Source organism: Eublepharis macularius, chromosome 2 (assembly GCF_028583425.1).
Source record: "Eublepharis macularius isolate TG4126 chromosome 2, MPM_Emac_v1.0, whole genome shotgun sequence".
NCBI lineage: Eukaryota > Metazoa > Chordata > Lepidosauria > Squamata > Eublepharidae > Eublepharis > Eublepharis macularius.
This window is the reverse complement of record NC_072791.1, coordinates 197834095-197853350: the sequence shown is the minus strand read 5'-3', so window position 1 is coordinate 197853350 and position 19256 is coordinate 197834095. Positions and strand designations below refer to the sequence as shown.

General features: G+C 40.1%; 2 protein-coding genes across 2 annotated transcripts in view; one reads left to right on the top strand and one right to left on the bottom strand.

Annotated features, from left to right (window-relative positions):
* Nucleotides 1-3623, top strand: part of FASTKD1 (FAST kinase domains 1) — a 31256-nt gene extending 27633 nt beyond the window's left edge. The window contains exons 14-15 of the mRNA XM_054970809.1: nt 2377-2491; nt 3454-3623. Of these exons, the coding sequence (XP_054826784.1) occupies nt 2377-2491; nt 3454-3543 (205 nt within the window). The 3' untranslated portion in view covers nt 3544-3623. The remainder of the gene's footprint in view (nt 1-2376; nt 2492-3453) is intronic.
* Nucleotides 3624-7242: 3619 nt separating this feature from the next.
* Nucleotides 7243-18011, bottom strand: KLHL41 (kelch like family member 41). The gene is made up of 6 exons (XM_054970810.1): nt 16840-18011; nt 12996-13153; nt 12799-12906; nt 10431-10616; nt 8311-8457; nt 7243-7572 (listed from the first exon to the last, which is right to left on the bottom strand). The coding sequence occupies exons 1-6, from the start codon at nt 17947-17949 to the stop codon at nt 7461-7463; spliced, it is 1821 nt and encodes a 606-aa protein (XP_054826785.1). The 5' UTR covers nt 17950-18011; the 3' UTR covers nt 7243-7460.
* Between the last annotated feature and the right edge of the window lie 1245 nt (nt 18012-19256).

The following is a 19256-nucleotide window of genomic DNA, read 5'->3' as shown; positions in this document are numbered from 1 at the left end:
ACAGTATAATGGAGTAAAAAAACTCTCAAGATGAATCAAAGAATCATGAACATCATAATCAAGATGCACTCAGGAATTAACCCAGTGCCTTTACATAAATCCACAAGTAGGACACTGTAACTTCCAAACAGTATGGAGTTTGCAGAATGGGACTCCCCTCCCACTCACATTTCCCATTGTGATAGATCAAGATGGGTAGCCATGTTTGTCTGTAGCAGTAGAAAAGAGCAAGAGTCCAGAAGCACCATTGTATCGCACTGTGGCCCTTGAAATCCAGCTTGCTTCTGCATAGCGATCTTGGACTTCCTTGGTGGTCTCCATCCAAGTACAAACAGGGCTGACCAAGACCGGATGGGATTGCGCTAACCTGGCCCATCCAGCTCAAGGTTGCGTGCCATACAGCTGATCAGATGAAGCTTCCTCTTCCCCCTCATTCTCAGCGGTGGGTGGAGAAAGAGGGAATGAAATCCCTTTAGCCAGGTAACTCCACTAATACTTCTCTTGCCACTGTAATGTCAGTTTCATTGCTTGGGAAAGCTGCATAGCAAGACCATCACCCAGCTCTAGTTGCAGAGAGTTATGCATGCCAGAAGATGCACGTACAAGTGCACAACACAGTGAAAGTGATTGGGTGTGGATGGATAATAGATTCAGATACGCATCCTCATCCACATCCTGCCACAACTAGTTAATATGTAGCTGGATTAGGATGGAGCATAGCAACAGGGATACGTTCCCACACTCCCAATACTTCCTAACCTTTTGCAAACACGCATGCACTTGGCTTTGGCTCGGCACCATTGGAAAACACATTTTATTTGCCTTTATCACAGTTTATTTACGAATGGCTCCTTTATCAGTCCTACTGATAATTACCCCTGCCTCTACATTAGCTGTTTATCCTTTGGCAGATTCATTTCTAAGTGCCTGTGTAATGATTTTAAGTAAATGTGTGCATGTGTCTTTAAATGCTTGGTGTGATATAGGTGAAGAGTGGGGGTGAAAGAGAGGGGTGAGTGAGTGATATGATTGGTTGATGACTGAGAGTTTGGGCGGAGTGAAGGCAGTTAGAGACTGAGAGTGGAGAGCAAAGTTTCAGTCAGGGAAAGAGAGGCAAGCTGTGTGCTGCCTGAGCATGTTTAAGTATTATTGAGAGAAATAAAACCTGTGTGGAAACCTGAACTGAGCATGTTTGTGAAAGGACACTCAGTCAGGGAAAGAGAGGCCAGCTGTGTACTGCCTGAGCAGGTTTAATATTTCTGTGAATAGGAGTTAGAGAAAGAGAGGCTAGCTGTGCGCTGCCTGAGCAGGTTTAATATTTCTGTGAATAGGAGTTAGAGAAAGAGAGGCTAGCTGTGCGCTGCCTGAGCAGGTTTAAGCATTTCTGTGAAAAATAGTCAAGAGAAATCAGGCAAGCTGTGTGCAGCCTGAATAAATTTAAGCAGTTCTGAGAGAAATATTGAGTGAGGAAAAGAGAGGCTAGCTGTTTGCTCCCTTAGCCTGTTTAAGTATTACTGAGAGAAATATAACGTATGTGGAAACCTGATCTGAGTGTTTGTGAAAGAACATTCAGTCAGGGAAAGAGAGGCTAGCTGTGTGTGAAACCTTAGAAGAGATCTGTGTGAATGAGTTTAGGTGAAGTAACTTTAAGAATTGAGTACTACTATTATGAAACCGATACGCTTCTTGAAAAATAAAAGTTTACTTTGTTTTTGTTATATCCCGGAGTATCTGTCATTGCTATATCCCATTCCTATCCTCAGAGCCACATAGTACCGTGAAGGAGCCTGACGCTTGGGCACGTTACTAAAGGGAAAATTTAAATAAAATATCTTGGAATATAAAATTCCTGGTGGCAGCCTCAGATGTACCCAGATGGTGTAAGGGAAAGATTAAAGGCAAAATCTACCCATAACAAGAGAGAGGGTTGTAACAGCCTGCTTCATAAAAGGGCTAATATTTTAATAGTTTATAAGAATGCTTTACTGTTAGAAATACGCATATATCTGCACACCAAAATGCTGCAAAGATTCATGTACAGTCAAATTCTTAACCACATGACATCTTTTGAGAGAGGTAATCTGGGCGTACAAACTAATGAGCATGGACTGAAATAATTGGGAGAGCTATTTTATCAGTGTCAGTTCTCAGGACATGATGTACCTCAGATTGGTAAACTGCAGCTTGAAGCTATGATACTTCTGTTTTCTGCAGTAGATAGAAATGGTTTCTGAAATTGGCTCCCCATAAAGTGTGAATGCTTTGTCTTAGGAATTTTGTTTTCAGGTTACTGTACTAGCACTTTATCATTGTTGCATGTATGTCACATTTGAAAATAAGTGTTCTGGGTCGTGTTTTTGGGTTTTTTAAATTCAGGATTGCTGTAGAATTTCTTGAGTCTAAAGCTTTTTGCAAAAACTCACCTCACCTCAGAGGAGAAACTGCTATGAAAAAGAGACATTTGGAGATTCTCGGATACCAGGTTGTCCAGGTAGGATCTGTGCTATATTTTTCATCAATATTGTATAGACTTGCAGAACTATGTAGGAAAATCTGATTAGTTAAGAAATGTTTCTTATCATGAATATTCAGTCCCAAGTTCGCTTTCTTTTCTGGTAAATTATCATTTGACCATGGTAGAGTATGAACAGTAGTGTCTTTTTAAAAAATTATAGAACTAGAAAATGTTCCATATAATACGTAGTTCATCTTACCCTCTTAATCTATCTTTAAGTTTTCTAACAATATGTATCTATTTAAAGATTTATGTCACTTCTCCCAAGGGCCCAAAGCAGCATCCACTAAATGAAAACCAAAAGTTAAAAGTTGACTGAGAGCCAGTTTGGTGTTGTGGTTAAGAGCAGCAGGACTCTAATCTGAAGAACCAGATTTGATTACCCACTCCTCTACTTGAAGCCAGCTGAGTGACGTTGGATCAGTCACAACTCTCTCAGAGCTTTCACCTCACAGGGTGATTGTCATGAGGATAATAACAACAACACACTTTGTAAATCACTCTGAGTGGGTTTTAAGTTGTTCTGAAGGGCGGTTTATAAATCCAGTGTTGTTGTTAAAAAGAGGATCAAAATGCAGCTTTAATGCTTCCCAGTCTTCTAACTTTTGTAGAGTGGGCGCTAGGTATTGTCGAGGTATTGTCAAGGTTAAATCTGCAGCTGTATTTTCACTAACTCTAGTTAGCTCTAAACTATATTTTAGAAGTGGGTTTGCCCTTGTGAATTAGTGCAAATTTCAGACCCAAAGTGGCATTTTTAGTTCCACGAAAATGAGAGGTGAAATCGCCAGCAACAGGAGAGGAGGGAGTTGGGGACCAATGCTCAAGGATACTAAAAATGTTTGTGACTGTTTATAGAATGGAACTTGTACCAGTGTTTGTGTAGATGCTCATCCAAAAGACATATTAAAGTTTAGTAATTAACTTTTGTATTCTTTCAGATCCCACATTTTGAATGGAATTCTATGGAACTCTCCTCAAAGAATGCATGGATGGACTATTTAAAAAAGAAAATATTTGAGGAAGTTTGATGTCACATGGACAAGACACACAATCAAGTAGCTCTTTTATATAGAATTTTATCATGAAGCAATAAATTTTTGCAACCCTGTGACAGTTTTGTTGAATTATAACAGCAGGCTACAAATAATGAAATTAAATAAATAAAAATAACAGAGATCCTAGTTCATATGCCTAGGCTAGAAGCAACAAGAGAATTCGAAGTCTGGGAGTCTGCCCAGGTAGTTGCTGCCCATGTAGGGTATGCCCATTTATTTCTGAATTGTAATATGCATCTGAATCCTCTTCAGAGTTGCTGGATTCATCTTTTGCTGCATAGGGGAACACTGATTCCCACCTAGCATTTCTAGTTGTGCATTACCAGAGCTGGTTTGCTGTTCTTGTTGCTGGATTCCTTACAGGTGTCTGGGCATAGAAACAGAGGCAGGGCTGATAGAGAAGTGTGATGTGGTGCAGAGGAAAACAGAGAAAGAAGAATAGTCAGTTCAGGAAGAGACGTAACGATGCAGAAAGGAGAGTGCTGTAACAAGCATTTTACAGAATAATTTAAAAAGAACACATTGAGTTAAAAGGGTATCAAGTACTTTTCTGCATTTAACCTTTGTGATTGAGTTATGTATCCCTGGTGTAGAGTAACTGAAGTAGAGGGAAAGGAAGGTGATGTATACTGTTTGAAGAGCAGGAAATGGGAAAGCAGCTATATACAACAGAGATCTGTAGTAATAGTTGGGCAAAGAGAATAGCAGTCCAAGACTCAGACACAGACGAACAGTGTTTAGGAGCTTTTTGGTGCAGTGCCCCCTTTTCATTTAAAGGAGGTAAAGTACCAAAACATAAAACATGCTCCTTAAGAACTATCTTCCTTTTCTATGATTGATTTAAGATACAATAATATCAATCAGGGTATTACAAGCAGAGCAAAGAAGCATCTCAGACATCACAACTTTTTCTTCCAAATGTGATTCTTTCCATTGGCCTGTTGCTGCTGCTGTACTATTGAAAGCACCAAAGAGAGAGGTTAGGCTGTTTAGACTGTTGGGTATTCTGAGTGACAACCACAGGCTGTTTGTCCTTTGTAGAGGGGTGAACTATTTCCTCAAATAGTAGGCATTTATTTCTTGGTGTTCCCTTTACTGGCAAGTGGCTGACAGCTGCAGAATTTCAGATGGCTACCCTACTTGGTGGTCAGTAAATGATATCACCCTGTATTTTAATACTAAAACTCTAGAGGTTATGCAGTAAGCATACAAGACAAGACAATGAAGGAATCTGGAATTTAAGGACAACAAGTAAGGGTGAGCTTCAGATTTCCGATTGGGGTTTTTAACCCGAATTGGTCAATTTGGAAAGATTCGGGATTTCCGAATTGGCCCCAGTATTGCTGAGCCGATTCGAGAATCCCGAAGCAAAGCTTCTTGAAGCAATTTATATTGCTTTGGGAAGTTTTGGGCAAAGAGCAACACTTTTCTTGCTGCTTGCCACTTTACAGCTGATGGGAGGGGGATCCCTCATCAGCTGAAAAAAAGCTGCTTTCAAATGCCCTCTTTTTCAGCTGAAGGGAGGGGAAGGGACCCCCTCCCTTCTCATTTGTGTGGCAAGAAAAGTGTTGCTGCTTTCAAAGCTGCCGCTATTTTCAGCTGAAAGAAGGGGGATTTCCCTCCCATCAGCTGTAAAGCAGCTGGCATTTGAAAGCAACACTCTTCTTTCTTTTTGCAAATGGCAAGAAATCTTTACAGAGCATACAGAAGCATTTAAACATCCGAATCCCGAAGCAGCTTACCGCTTTGGGATTTGGGTTATCCCGAATTGTTTTCCTGCTTCGCGTAAACTGAAGTGAGAAACCCGAATATTTTTCAGGTGCACATTTCTAACAACAAGCATTGGGAGACATTAGAGAGACTGGCAAAATAAGACTGCATTCCCTCTATTCCTTGTTGGTCACTTTACAGAATTAGGAAATAATTTAGGTAATGTGTAGAAAACCACTGGACACACAGCAAAAACATGTTTAATTTTCAGGAAACCATTATCAGTTGCAGACAAGTAGCAATCAATCATGTTACCTAAAGTAATTGCTTTCATTGCAAGAGCAACCTGACAAATGTATACTATAAGTGGTATCGCTGGTCCAATATACGCTATATGCCAGATAAATTAATTATACTTAATTGTGATTTAGAATATTGTAATCAATCTCTTCCATTCAGGTGAGCGCTCAAAAGGCTGGGTAACACAACAGTTTTCCAAGTGTTGTGTTAATGATCCTGAAAATCTGAAATGTTTTCATTTGGTAATATTTTATGGATTCGGTCAACAGTAAACAGGTCTAGACATGGTTTAGCTTGCCCAAGATTGTAGGTACCAGTATTGGTTCATGGAGGGAGGGGGACGACAATATGCTAGAGTGTTTTTTTAATAAAACCAGTCAAAAGACCACAAAATAGTGAGGTGGATCCAATGAATCCTGTAAATGGCTCTTCGTGCAACTGAAGAACCACTTCAGTTACAGAGACACTCCTTAGATTTGAAGAAACCTCAACCCAAAATGAAAAGGGGGATATGAATATCTGATTAACTGAATAAACTTTGCTCAGTGGAGTGGCAGGATCCACCTCCTGGTGAATGCAATCTTTTGAGTTCCTCTGGACTAGAGATGGTACAGATCTCAGGGCAAACACTTTTGATACTTGAAGGCTGCAATCACTTTTGAGCTGCAGTCAGTCTCTTAGCTTGTTGTCTGCCTTATTCAGTTATCAAACGGCTTTGCAGCTGCTCAGTAGCTATGGTGGATGGAGTTTCATGTCCTTGCCTTGCAGAGTCTTTTGCATCTGTACAGTGAGACTGATTTTACCCAGGGTCAGGTCAAGTCCTTCAGTAATGTGAAAAGGGACTATTCCTTCTGTAAGGCTGTACAAAAATGTGCATGTGCAAATAAATGTCAGTAATAAACATCAAAGGGTAAGGCTTTTAAAATTTCACTGGCTGACTGGTTTGCTCGCTGTTTATACTGTTGGTTGCAAGTGGCATGCAGTGGCAGCAGGTCTGTGCAGAAAGGGGAAAGCAGGACTGCCAGCAGGCTCCATGAGAATGCACAAGGAGAATGTGCATGGGCCTCATGAGAATGCACCAGCTGTACTCTACTGTTCGCCTACTTGAAAAGTAACCCAAGTAACAGCTCCAAATGTTTGCAACCAGTGAAGAGATGTCAAGATCTGCCTCTTTGGTAAAAACAAAAAATGTCTGGATATGATCTGAAGGCATCTTGATGCACCACCCTTGTTGAAGCCAAGCAAGCCTTCTCCAGTCTTGGATGGGAAGAGACCTCAGTGGGAACTCCATACCCACAGTAATTTAAATTGCAGAGCATATAAAGGTCCTGGTTCAAGGGGTGAATTAGCATAAATCTCTCCCTCCAATCTTGCATAGAGCAAGAGCTTGTTAAAGGGTTTCAGCTACAGCCTCCTGTGCTGCAGCCATTCTGCAGACTTCCCAATTCAAAGTTGGGGTGGGGGAGGCTCAGGGAACTCTGGTGGGGAGAGGGAGATAGCACAAATCTTAATGAACTCCTAGAGAATTCCTAGAGGCCAGTAGTCTGAAATAGAACAGACCAAGTTTCTTAAGTGTAGTTTTCCCAGCAAGGCAACCTTCAGGGCTGGAGCTGTCGATGTATTTCTATAGCTAGAAGCCAGACAGTAACGTCATCTCCCAGCTAACTTTTTCATCCAACTCAATTTTATTCAGCGTTACAGCAGAATTTACTGCAAATTCAAACTATTAGTAAAAATGTGGGGGCATTCTGATACTTACAGAAGTTAGCAAACCACTTTAATAATGAATAACATTTTTGTTATCCATCACTGTACTGCAACAAAACCAGAAGCCGTTAAAAAAAGTCATTCCTTCTGTTTAAGCAAAAAGCCTTTCAAGTTTACAGCTTTGATAGCTTAAATAGATTGAGGCCGACGGAAAGGCAAGAGGCTCCAGATGCATAGCGGATTTCTTTCAGCATGCCACACCACTCTTTCTTCTCATCGTCATATCTGCAGGGGCAAAAGTTAATGACAGTTGAGATCTCAAGGAAAGCAACTATCCCCTCTCTGTTGCTTTTAACTCTTTCTTTAACACACAAATGATTTTTGTGTTTCAGGAAGCTCAACAGTTTCTGATCTAGTGTTCCCCTTTAAATTAATATCAAGATAAGTGGTAAGCTGATAACCTAAACTGCAGCTACATGTTACAGAATATATGAGGCTGCTGTTAAAAGCAGTACCCCTGTGTCGAGTCTTACTTTCTGTAATGTATTGCACCATGGATCTGATAATATCATAAAAATGTTTATTGCCTGCAACCAAAGTCCATCACAACTGAGCAAGTAAAACATGAACAAAGAGCAACAAACGACAAAACCATAATGTTCAGTTCTTTTGTTCCTGTCTTCCTTTTGCAGTAGTACAGTTAAATCTTAGACAACCAAAGTGGCCTGAAACCATCAGCCTGTTAGCGAAGAGGTACAAATCTATACAATAAACCATCAGTCTAATCGGTGGTGCCATGATATTACAATTAACTCTGAAACATAGGATGTAAAACTATTTAACACAAAACTTCTGCAGACTGAGCATGGTTCATATCATGGACTAGAAGATGTTGCGCTGGATCCCACCTATTGCTTTTGCTAATGTGGGAAGGGGATTTTTAGCCAATTATTGCCTCTCTCTGGAAACCTCCAATTCACCCCTCATGGTTAGTGAAAATAGTAATATTCAAACAGAACTTACTTCCAGATGTCTGTAACCTCACTGGGTGCAAATTCCTTAGATTCCAGTTGAACCATAGCAAAACCACCAATAGCGTACAAGGACCCAGCCAGGTCAACTAAACTGATAGAGCTTCTCTCCTGCGGGAATTCTGGCATAACTTCCCATCTGTAATTTAACAAACAATGTTCAATTTAAAACAATGACTTCAGTTGTTTTCAAGGATGATGCACCAGAAAGTCTTATCTAAAACTAACTCTAGGTAATGCTGTGAAAACTGTGGTCTTACCTACATGGCTGTTGGCAATGTCTTAGGCTAAAAGACTTACAATTTAGTTCACAGAAAATATAATAGACATTGCTAAGCCCAGAATTTCACCGCTTAACAATATTAACAGGAAAGATAATTTTTATTTTTGTTAAATATATTGTGAGCCACTAGATTCCCACATAAGGCTGTCAAAGATTTTATATATCTTGAAGTGGAACACGGGAGTGATAAAATTTGGGATGCAGTAATCATACTTTGCTTTCTAAGCAAAAAAAGAGTCAAGTATTTAAGAAAACAGGACAATGTTATGATCATAAGGGTGGAGGCCATTTATCACTTATAAGGCTGTAATTTTTTCCCCTTTGTTAGTGGTATTGTATAATAAAACAGTTAAAACAAAAGGCTGAATGGTTACAAATACATGGACACAGCTGCCTAAACAGAACAAGAAGTATTGAGGTCAAAGCAACTTAGGCTTCAACGAATATAATTCTGAAATTTTAAAAAGTAATCATTTTGCATATACACAGTAAATTAAGGAGAAGTATTTATTTTCAGTGATGATCAAGGGGCAATACATACTTTGATTAAAAATTGTGTGTGTTACCTATCTATCCATGGACTTCATTTTAAGTCTGTAAATCAGAGCTGGGCAACTTTCAGTTTTGCATTGTCTACCTTTTTCATACTAGAATTCCTGTAATTTCTACTGATATGCTGTAAAAAATACAAAGTGAAGAGTGCATTCTCAGGATCTCTCGGCAGTTAAGGCATAAGCGATGCTGAGTATTTATAAATGAACATATACAGTATCATTCTGGACCTAACTTACTTTAGCATCTTTACAAGAATCCCAGCAACCCATTTTAGAGGCCAGGCCGGAGGAGGGAAGGGAGGGGGAGTTAGGAGTGGCCAATCCTGCAGCAGCATTCTCCTTCCAGCCAATGGGATTCTCTGGAAGGAGAGTGTTTTTTTATTTTATTTTTTTAATGCTGCAGGGCTTTAAATTGGAGGCTTGCCTTTAGGAAGTTTCCAATTAGCCCTGGTGGAGAGAGAGTGACTTCTTGGAGGAAGAGGACTTCTGGACATCTGGACTGGTCTGGGCTTCTTTGGTTGGTTTCCCTGCCCTGCTGCTGTTGACTGGACCTGCTGCTTCTCACTGGTAAGTGAGTCTCACTGACTCACAGGCTCCTTTTCTTTTGGGGGGAGGGGGTGGTTGGGGGGGAATGGGATTGGGAAGGGATGTGTTTTAAGTCTGCATTTTATTTTTATTTTTTAAATTTAACAGTGGCTTCCCTGGGGCAGACTCATGCCAAGCCCTGGTGTGTGCCAAGGCTTTGGCCTAGTTGGGGGGCGGGGAGGTAACTTGAATCTGGCCCACTGCTGCTCTGTTTGAAGTTTTTAGTTCTAGCTGCCTTTCATTTCTAAAGTGGGTGGCTTCCCAGGGGCAGACTCACGCCAAGCCCTGTTGTGTGCCAAGGCTTTGGCCTAGTTGGGGGGGGGGTAACTTGAATCTAGTTGGGGGAGGGGGTTTGTGGGTTCTGAGCTGGGAGTGAAATTGACACCCGAATCTTTCCAAAGCTGTATTTCCGAAGCGGCTTCGGAAATACTTTACTAGAAGCGGCTTCCCGATTCGGGTAAATCCGAATCGGGAAACCTGAAGCAACCTGCCTCTGCACAGCCCTAGCCGTAATGAAAGCAATCCCTGCAGACTTTAAGTTCTTTTGAGTCCAATTGATTTCATTAATGCTATTTCATATAAATCAACAACTGCTTAACAAAACTACTGAGAAGTAATGGAACAAAATCTGGCAGTGTAACATACATAAAACTATACCCTTCAAGAAATAAAAATGAATAATGTACTCACTTGTTAGAGGTAAGATCAAATGCTTCGACAGAAGCTGAGAGGCCTTCTTCAGTAACACCACCTGCAACCACAATTTTACCTTTATGCACAGCGATACCAAACATAGAGCGAGCCACTTTCATGGGGGGAAGGTCACGCCAGTCTCCCCTCTTGGTATTGTATACAAATACTCTGTTAGTGCATTTCCTGTGGAATTAAAGAAACATAAATCACTCTCAAGGATCAGGAGTCAAGCAACAAAAACAGCTTGAGCAGCTTATAGAAAAGCACTTTAATTTAGATGACCGAAACCTTTAAGACCTGGAAAATAGTTCCAACAGAAAAAACACCCAATCCCAGAACATCAGAAGCAGGAGAAAACTTACGAGTGTGCAGACAATTGCTGAGCATGCATGCGATCATGTTAATCTGGAGGATTATGGAAAAACTTTTATCTATGCTTTTAATTTTGTAAACCTCCCTTGCAACCTTTTTACAACAAATGTCACCACTCTTAGCATTCTCCGCATCCTCAGCATTTTTAGAGCTTACTGAGGAACTTTTAACTAAATAATTCTATATTTCTCTTCCTAAGAATGACACCCACTGAAATCTATCAACTTCAGTGGACTTATAAGGCTTTAACGCTGCTTAGGATGGTATTGTTGGGTGACTGTTGCAGAACCTACTTGAACAGAGAACTATTTAGTTGCTTTTTAGATTACCTATATTTTCCTTTTATACTATGTTCTATTAAATATAATAAAAACTTAAAAACCAAAATCCAATGCTTTAGAAGTTATGTTCAAATTTTATGTGCCGTTGACATAGTAGCAAGCATGTTGGAGAAATGCAATCAAAGTCAGAACAGCACATATATCAGAGTTATTAGATTCAATCATCAGCTTCCTTAGCTACATGGGCTAAAATCTGAGTTTGATAATGCATCTAATAGAGTGTCTTACACTGCTGTACCACATTGGTTAAGTGGCTGGCTTGTGAATCAGCATTTTGCTGGTTTGAATCCCACTACTGCCACAAGCTCAATAGATACCCTTGGGTTAAGCCACTCCTCCCAGCCCCAGCTGTATCCTGGGGATAATAACAACACTGACTTTTTTCACCACTCTGAGTGGGGCACTAATCAGTCTAGAAGAGCGGTATATAAGTGTAGTAATAATAATAATAATAATTATCATTATTATTATTCCACAGAGGAATAACTGAGAACTCTACAGCTCAGTAAAGATTTAAGCTGTACTGAAAGCACCGAGTTTGCCGCTTTTTTCTTCCATTTTCTCAGAAATTCTTCCCATAGTTTTGTCCAATATGCAAATCTTTGTCCAATATGCAAATAAGAAACTTAAAATACAATACTGAATATTTGAGGGTGCTGAATTCTTTCTTTTTCTTTAATCACAATTTAAATGAAGATAATTCAAAATAAGCAGGTATGAATGAGTGGATCATTTGTTGACAGAGAAAACTTATCAGCCATTCTCATCTGCAGCCTGACAGGAATTAAGGCTCTCCCAATTGTATGCCTAAAGGTAGACTCCAGATTGGAGCAGACATAGCCATAGGAATTGCAAGTTAGGGAAAGTATTATTGCGATTACTACAGGACTTAAATATTACTTGGTGCCACAGAAGCCAAAAGAGCAAAGTCAGTTCCTATTTGTTTGACTCACAAACCTCAGGAACTACACCTTTAACTCTCCATGTTTTAAAATGTATGCTTTAGAGGCTTATTTGTAAATACCATAGACCTTCAACGCATGTTTTATTCTTATGAATATGATGTTCGATTTCCCTCTCTAAAGTGAAGCATAGTCCCTGAAAACACTGACTTTGACCTTCCGGTATATTTAACAAATACAATATGGTTTCTTTTACTGAGTGTCCACCAAGTTGCCTGTATATGGTTTCTTTTACTGAGTGTCCACCAAGTTGCCCACCCCCCGCCCTTCCATGCTATTGTTCTTTACGCCAAACACTATCAACTAATTCTGCAATATAAGGCAAAGGAACATCTTACAGTCCTCTGCTGTCTTAGCATGGTCCACACATGTTCATATTCACCAGAATGTCACATCAAAGTAGTTGTGCATAGCGAAAAATCAGTTCTGGATAATTCTAAAGATATGAGCACATTTTCTTCCCTCACAGTATGCTGACACCAGGTCAGGATGCATCTATTTATTAACAATGGTGAGAGGATTGAGAAGAGGATCATAATCCCTTTCAGCCCTTTTCCTTTTTGCTTCAAACGGCAATGGTTTAAATTGGTACCAGCTTTAGCCATGGCTAACATTAACCAGGATTTTGAATCAGGGCAGAAAGGGTTGACAGTGACTCCCCCCCGCCCCCAGGAACATGCAGGTACTCACTTATCATCAGTCTTTCCTCCAAGACAATATATTATTCCACCATGTGAAGTCGTAGCATGACCATACACTTTGAGCGGCAACTTTTTGACCTCACTCCATTTGAGTAACCTGGAATGAAAGTGGACCTGAGTCAGGCATTTCTGTTGAATAGAAAATGTATTAAAAACCTCAATATTCATGACATTAGGGCAACGTACGTGGGATCATAGCATAATACTGAATCCAGAGACTCTTCTGTTTGGAGATCCTTGCCTGCAATTACATAGATTTTGTTCTCTGATTCTCCCAGTCCAAAAAGGCATCTAGCCGATGGCAACGGAGGAAGACCATTCCACTCAGCAGCGACGGTGTCCAGCTTTTTTCAAAATTCAGGTCATTAGAAAAAACACATAACAGAAAACAGTACACAGTAAAAAATGCTCCAGGGCATCACTTTCAATTTTTTTACATTTTAAAACTTTTGAACTTATGACCTAGAAATGAAGTCAGCCCATTTCCTCCCAATGTCTATACTAATTGCTGTTGCTTCAATAATCACTGCTCTATACACTGCACATTATTAAGCTAGGACATATCAATTTGCCACTTCTTCACTGATAGACATTTATTTCCTTACAACTACCACTGTCTTTTCAAACTTTACTCTCCAACAGCAGTTTCTAGTTTTACTTCCCCTACTACTTCTACTTGCTCAGGTGCGTCACAGAACCAGTAAATCTGTAGCCAGATGTTGCCATTTCAGACTAGGTTGAGCTAATGTAGAGGGATGGACTTTCCACAAAACATTGTGACTGCTACAAAAAGGAGGAGCTCTATTTTGACAGTTTAGGATGGGGCACATAGACAGGAATGAAAATGTTTACCTCCTTTAAAATGGCAAATAGCCAGTTTAAAAGGAGGCAAGCTGTAGCATGATCCATCCTCCACTCTTGGGAAGGGCTTTGCCAAGAAAAGGGTGGGAGATTACGATCATGCAGAGACCTGCTCTTTTGGAGAAGACAACACACCCACCCCTAATGTCACTTCTGTTGTGCAAAATGAACTCATGTTAACCCTAGTTCAGACTGCAGGCAGGATTTTGTGTGATTGACTGGTCCCACAAAGAAAAAATCAATCCCTTCACATAGAGAGCAAAGATATCAGATAGAAGGCTAGCCTTTGTGCAAACTGAGTCAGAGCAGTCCTGGCAGAGTTTACAATCTCTATCTAGCACACTTTTATCCCATCTTCTTTCAAGAAGCTCAGGGAAGCATACTTGGATAACAAATCTAAGTGATGACTAGAGATGGGCACGAACAGCAATACTAACTAAAAAAACCTACGAACAGCCCAATCTGCTGTTCCAGAACAAGGTGTTCGTGAGACCCCATTCTAAACGAACAGGTGGTTGTTGCAAGCCTCATTGCTGTTTGTCAGGCCAGACAGTCTGGCACCTGCGATCAATTCCCATGGCAACTCAGGTGGGGATTGCCTGAACTGTTGTTACCCTGGAAACCCCAATCTAAGCCCAATTTAGCTTGATAGGCAGGTCTTCCTTCCAAGTGTGGACTAGAGCTCCAAATTTGTTACAATAGGAAAAGACCAGGGGGGAGGAGGGCTCCCAGCTCTGGCTTTCAGGGAGAGACAGCTGTTGTTAGAGAGACAGGATGAGTGCATTGGAGCTTGAATTTTGTGTGTGGTGGGATAGGGATCTACCCCTTCAGGTTCCAGGGCTGCTGCCAGGCTCTGGGGCCAAGCTATTACTTATTATCGGTACCTTTCCTGCTGCCTGCTCAGGTAGGGTTTCTGGGAGTGGTGCAGTAGGGAACTTGATGGCTGGAGGAGAGCCTGCTGGCCCCCATGAACAATGAACATGTTCATGACAGGATCATGTTCGTCAGTGTTCGTTGTTTGTGGATGGAAACGAACAACGAACACCATGTTCGGCGTTTTTTTCTGTTCATGCCCATGTCTAGTGATAACTAGGCCCAGGAAAACTACCTGTATATAATTGATGTAGATATAATTGATGGGAGAAAGACCATGAAGACTTCCTCACAGCAGAAATAAATTATAGAAACACAAAGAAGAAAAATAATCTAATATTTAGTACTGTTGCAACAACATGTTTTGAGCCGTGGAAAAATAGCTCACAAATTATATCCAGAGCCATGTGTATATTGTGCAAAAGGTAAGAATTTGATACTAATGAAAATCATATTCTGTAATAAGGCTGAATCTTATGACTTCTATCTATAATGGATGAATGAATGAAATGAATGAGTGAATATGGTCAAAGGCCAAGTCGCTCTATTCATAATGCAGAATGAGCAATTGTGCATATATTTGTTGGAAGGTTGCAAAATTGTTTGTTTCTGGTTCAGCTGTAATACTGAGCAGAACTATTTAGGTTACATTATTTATTTATTTAAAACATTTGCTAGCTGCCTTATGGTACTCAGTGCAGCTTACAGCAACCATAATATATAAAAACTTAAAATTATCATATAAAACTATAATAGTGAAGCTAACTGAACTGATTTAAATGTAATCAATCAATCAATCAACTCAGTTACAGAAATCCCACTCTGCTACTATCCCTAGTATCTTAGTTTTGAGCTTTAATTTCTGACTGCAAGTTTTTCACGTCATGAACTTAATTAAGAACATTGCGCTTCTTTCCTTGTTGCTACTGCTTTCTCAGAAGTCACACATATTATGTTTCCATTACTCATTGGTAAGGTGCCCAAATGTTCCACATCTAGCTTGACTCACAGGTATGTATGTGCCCGGATATCCCATCAGCGGAGGAATCAGATCATCATGATCAAAGGAATGCAGATATACTTCCTCTGCTGAAATGAATGGGGAATCCTTGTGGGTGAAAGAACTCCGTATGCATAGAGCAGAACTCCAGTGAGTCTCCATGAGAAGACCCTGGACTGGGACGTTAAACTATAGGGGCGGGGTGAGGGGGGGATAGAAGAGCGGCAAAGTGCAAAGAGTAACAAAAGATGGACAAGTCAAGGTCCGTATTAAAAATATACTTTGTATTATAGAAGGCACATGGTACTACAGCTTGTATAAAACTGATAGAACTTAACTTTTCTAACACATTAGTTTCATAGGCCAATACACTGTATGTAAAACATGGTTTGTAAGGGGAAATTGTCATGGTAGAAATTAGATGTCCTGCAAATGAAAGATTACAGGTGAAGACTCACAGAAAAAAAATGCAAAAACAGTAACGTAATACATTTTTATTAGGACCAACCAAAATAGCACGTAACAGAGCAAGCTTTTGTCTTATCTCTCCCCCCACTTCTTTTTCCAACTGAAAATCTAGCCTGAGGAAGAGTTGCAGGGAACTCAAATGCTTGCTTACTGTTCTGTTATACTGGTCTTAATAAAAAGATATTGTGCCACTTGGTTTTAGGGGGAATGATGTGCTAGGAGGTTTCCTTCTTTTTGTTTGGGTTTAGGGGGGATGAAACAGTAGGATACAATCATGGGAGAAATGATTACATATATTTAGTTTCTTGCCACTAATCCAAAGAACAAGAAAAATACTCAAGAAAGTAAAATTTCTAAAGACTGAGAAATTAGACACCAGTTATATACCAAAGATTGTCTTGGAACATTTCTGTGGATGGATTTCCACCTACAGAGCTCAACTTACTTGCCGACCCTGGAGCAGCTTTTTGGTATGGGGTGGGTGGGATTGGATCTGCAGTAGCAGAGGGAAGACAAGGAAGTTAAGGCCTGCAGATAGAAATACTTCTGTCCATGAAAATGCTCCAATAGATCCAATAAACTGTGAATGGTGCTCTGCTCACAAAAGCTTTTCCATATTTCCCTTCCTACGGCAATCCCCCACAAATGCAGTCCCAGGAAAACAGCAGGCATTTACAGCGGGAGGAAGAAAATCAGCTAAAATGGTACTTCCTGTTTCCACTGGTGAAAGTGCCCTGCTGGAAGGGTTTGATACAACCCCTTTTTAAGCACACACAGCTTACTTGCAATTGCCTTACTGAAATAACCAGACAAATGAGAGATTTATACCTGGAAAAAATATGACTGGAAAGGCTGTTCCTTGTTCTCTTCGTCTACATAGAGTCCTCCCACCACATAGATCTGCTTTTGTTTAGTGACTATGCTGGAATGATTTCTGGGAATCTGTTCTGATAGAGCTGCCAGGTAACATTCATTCTCTGTGGGATCATAAGCCACGGAAGCAGTATCGTTAATTAGAAGAATGAGGTCTTTGACAAACATCCCATGCCTTGGAATATCATTTAGGTAACCAGGGAGTAAGTCTTCATCTCCAACATCACCGTTAACCTCTCCTTTGGCTGACTTGTCTGCACTTTTGGTAGGCTCAGGCAGTTTTCCAGCAAAGGCATCTTTGATAACCTTGATTTTTTTGGAAAGATCAGGGTTGCCTTTGATTATATCATCCTTTTCAACATGCTCTTTGAAATATTTCTCCTCCATCAGGCGAAAGCGGATACAGTCAAACAGTTCCCCAAGACTCTTCACTCGGTTCTCTTTCTCCGTTCGAACCCACCTCATCACAGCTTCAAAAACCACTTCTTCCTTTTCAATATTCAAGCTGTCTGGAGAAATAACTGAGATGAGTTCATGGGGCGCAAGCTGCATGAAGTCCGCTTCTTTGCATATCTGCACAAAATGGTCTGACACAAAATCACGGGCAGACAGCGCAAGTCTTGGGCAATCAAGTAGAAGTCCTAATCTGAGGATGGCCAGGCAATTACCAACAGCAAGTCTCTTCTGAAGGTAAGAAACACACACGGTGAAAACAGAGGGAATCTGAAAGCGGCTTGCCAGTGCAAAAATATCTTGGACATTTGAATCATCGAGGTCAATGCTAGCAGAATAGAGGTACTTAACAATCATATCCAGGATGATTGGGTCAACATTGTCTAGAACTACCTCTTTCTTTTTCTCCTCACTTTGCTCAGATAAGAAGTACTCACGGAAATAAGGACTACAGGCTGATAGAATCAGTCTATGACAGGGAAGACTTTTATCTCCAGCTTTTAGAGAACAATCAATGAACTTTTTCTCTTCCAAAAGCTCCCTGAGGCCATCCTGAAGAAGAGTAGTTTGATAAAGTCGAAGTTCTTCACTAAGTTCTCTTTGGGAATCCATTTTGTTCAACTTCTGGGCCAGGAGGTAGAAGTTAAAGCCCTCTTGTCTGTACCCAGGTCTGCCTGAAAAAGGCAGATCAGTGTGCTTTGCCGAGCTTGAAGCCCTCTGTAATTTAATCTTACCAGCTAAATATAGGTTCAGACTTCCACAGGCTGGAATTTAGGATGGATGGTGTGGAAAGAAGAGTGGAGCTTGCAGCTGTCGTGGGTTGAAAGAAGCAACTGTTGCTCTTAATCACTAGGGAATAAGTTTTTACTTGGTGTCACACACTGAATCACCAAGATTACTTGAAAGGTATAATTGGCACCCAGAGCAAGGGTGGCAAAATTTGGCCCCAGTCATCGCTATAAAATAGCTTATAATACATTACTGAATAATAATCTCAAGCATTGTATCATAAGACAGCAAGTGGAATTATGATGGCCTTTCACTGAAAACCTTTCACAAGGTGATCATTGCCCAGAAATTGGGCCAATGTATTTATTTTATTTTTATTTATTTTATTTATGTCATTTATAGTCCGCCTTTCTCACTGAGACTCAAGGGGGATTACACAGTGTGAGATTAGTACAATCAGTGGTTGGGACAAGGGCAGGCATTTTCATACAGTGTCAAGAATATTTCCATAAACAATGTCATAGGGTAAATGAATAGTGTCAAGAACATTTCCATAAACAATATCATGGGGTAAATGAATATAAGTTTATAAAGACATAGTATTAGCAAGGATCCAGTATGGGTTTGAGGAATTGCTGAAACAGAACATAATCAATTCTAGGACTTAAACAACATAAAGCACAGGTAGTATATAGGAGTACATATTTAAAGCAACAGATAATATGTAAGGCAACATAATGGTGAAATCTATGGTTTCTAATTAACAAAACAAATTCCCATGAAACATCTGCTTGGTAATTGTAGAAAATTATTTTGGACTACTTTTATACCTATTAGACTGTAATATAATGTCCACCTATTTAAAATAAAAATAGGATTGAATTCTAACATTTTTTACTTACACAGTGTTAGTGATCCAGCGTGTTCCTAATATGTGGGCTACATGCACATATGCAGACTGGCTGGGTGAACATTTCTCATCATCAAAAATTTCAGAGATGGGGAAAGAAACTGCTGGAGACAGTGTACGATGGAAGAAAGCATTGGAGCTTGCTAGATCACAGTTTGTAAGTACAATAATGCTACCACTGAAATCAATAAAAAGTTCTAATTTTGTTGTGAATCTGGCAGGCACAGGAAAATAATGGTTTGATTCAGGCCACTGAAATTCATCTTTATACATTTAACAT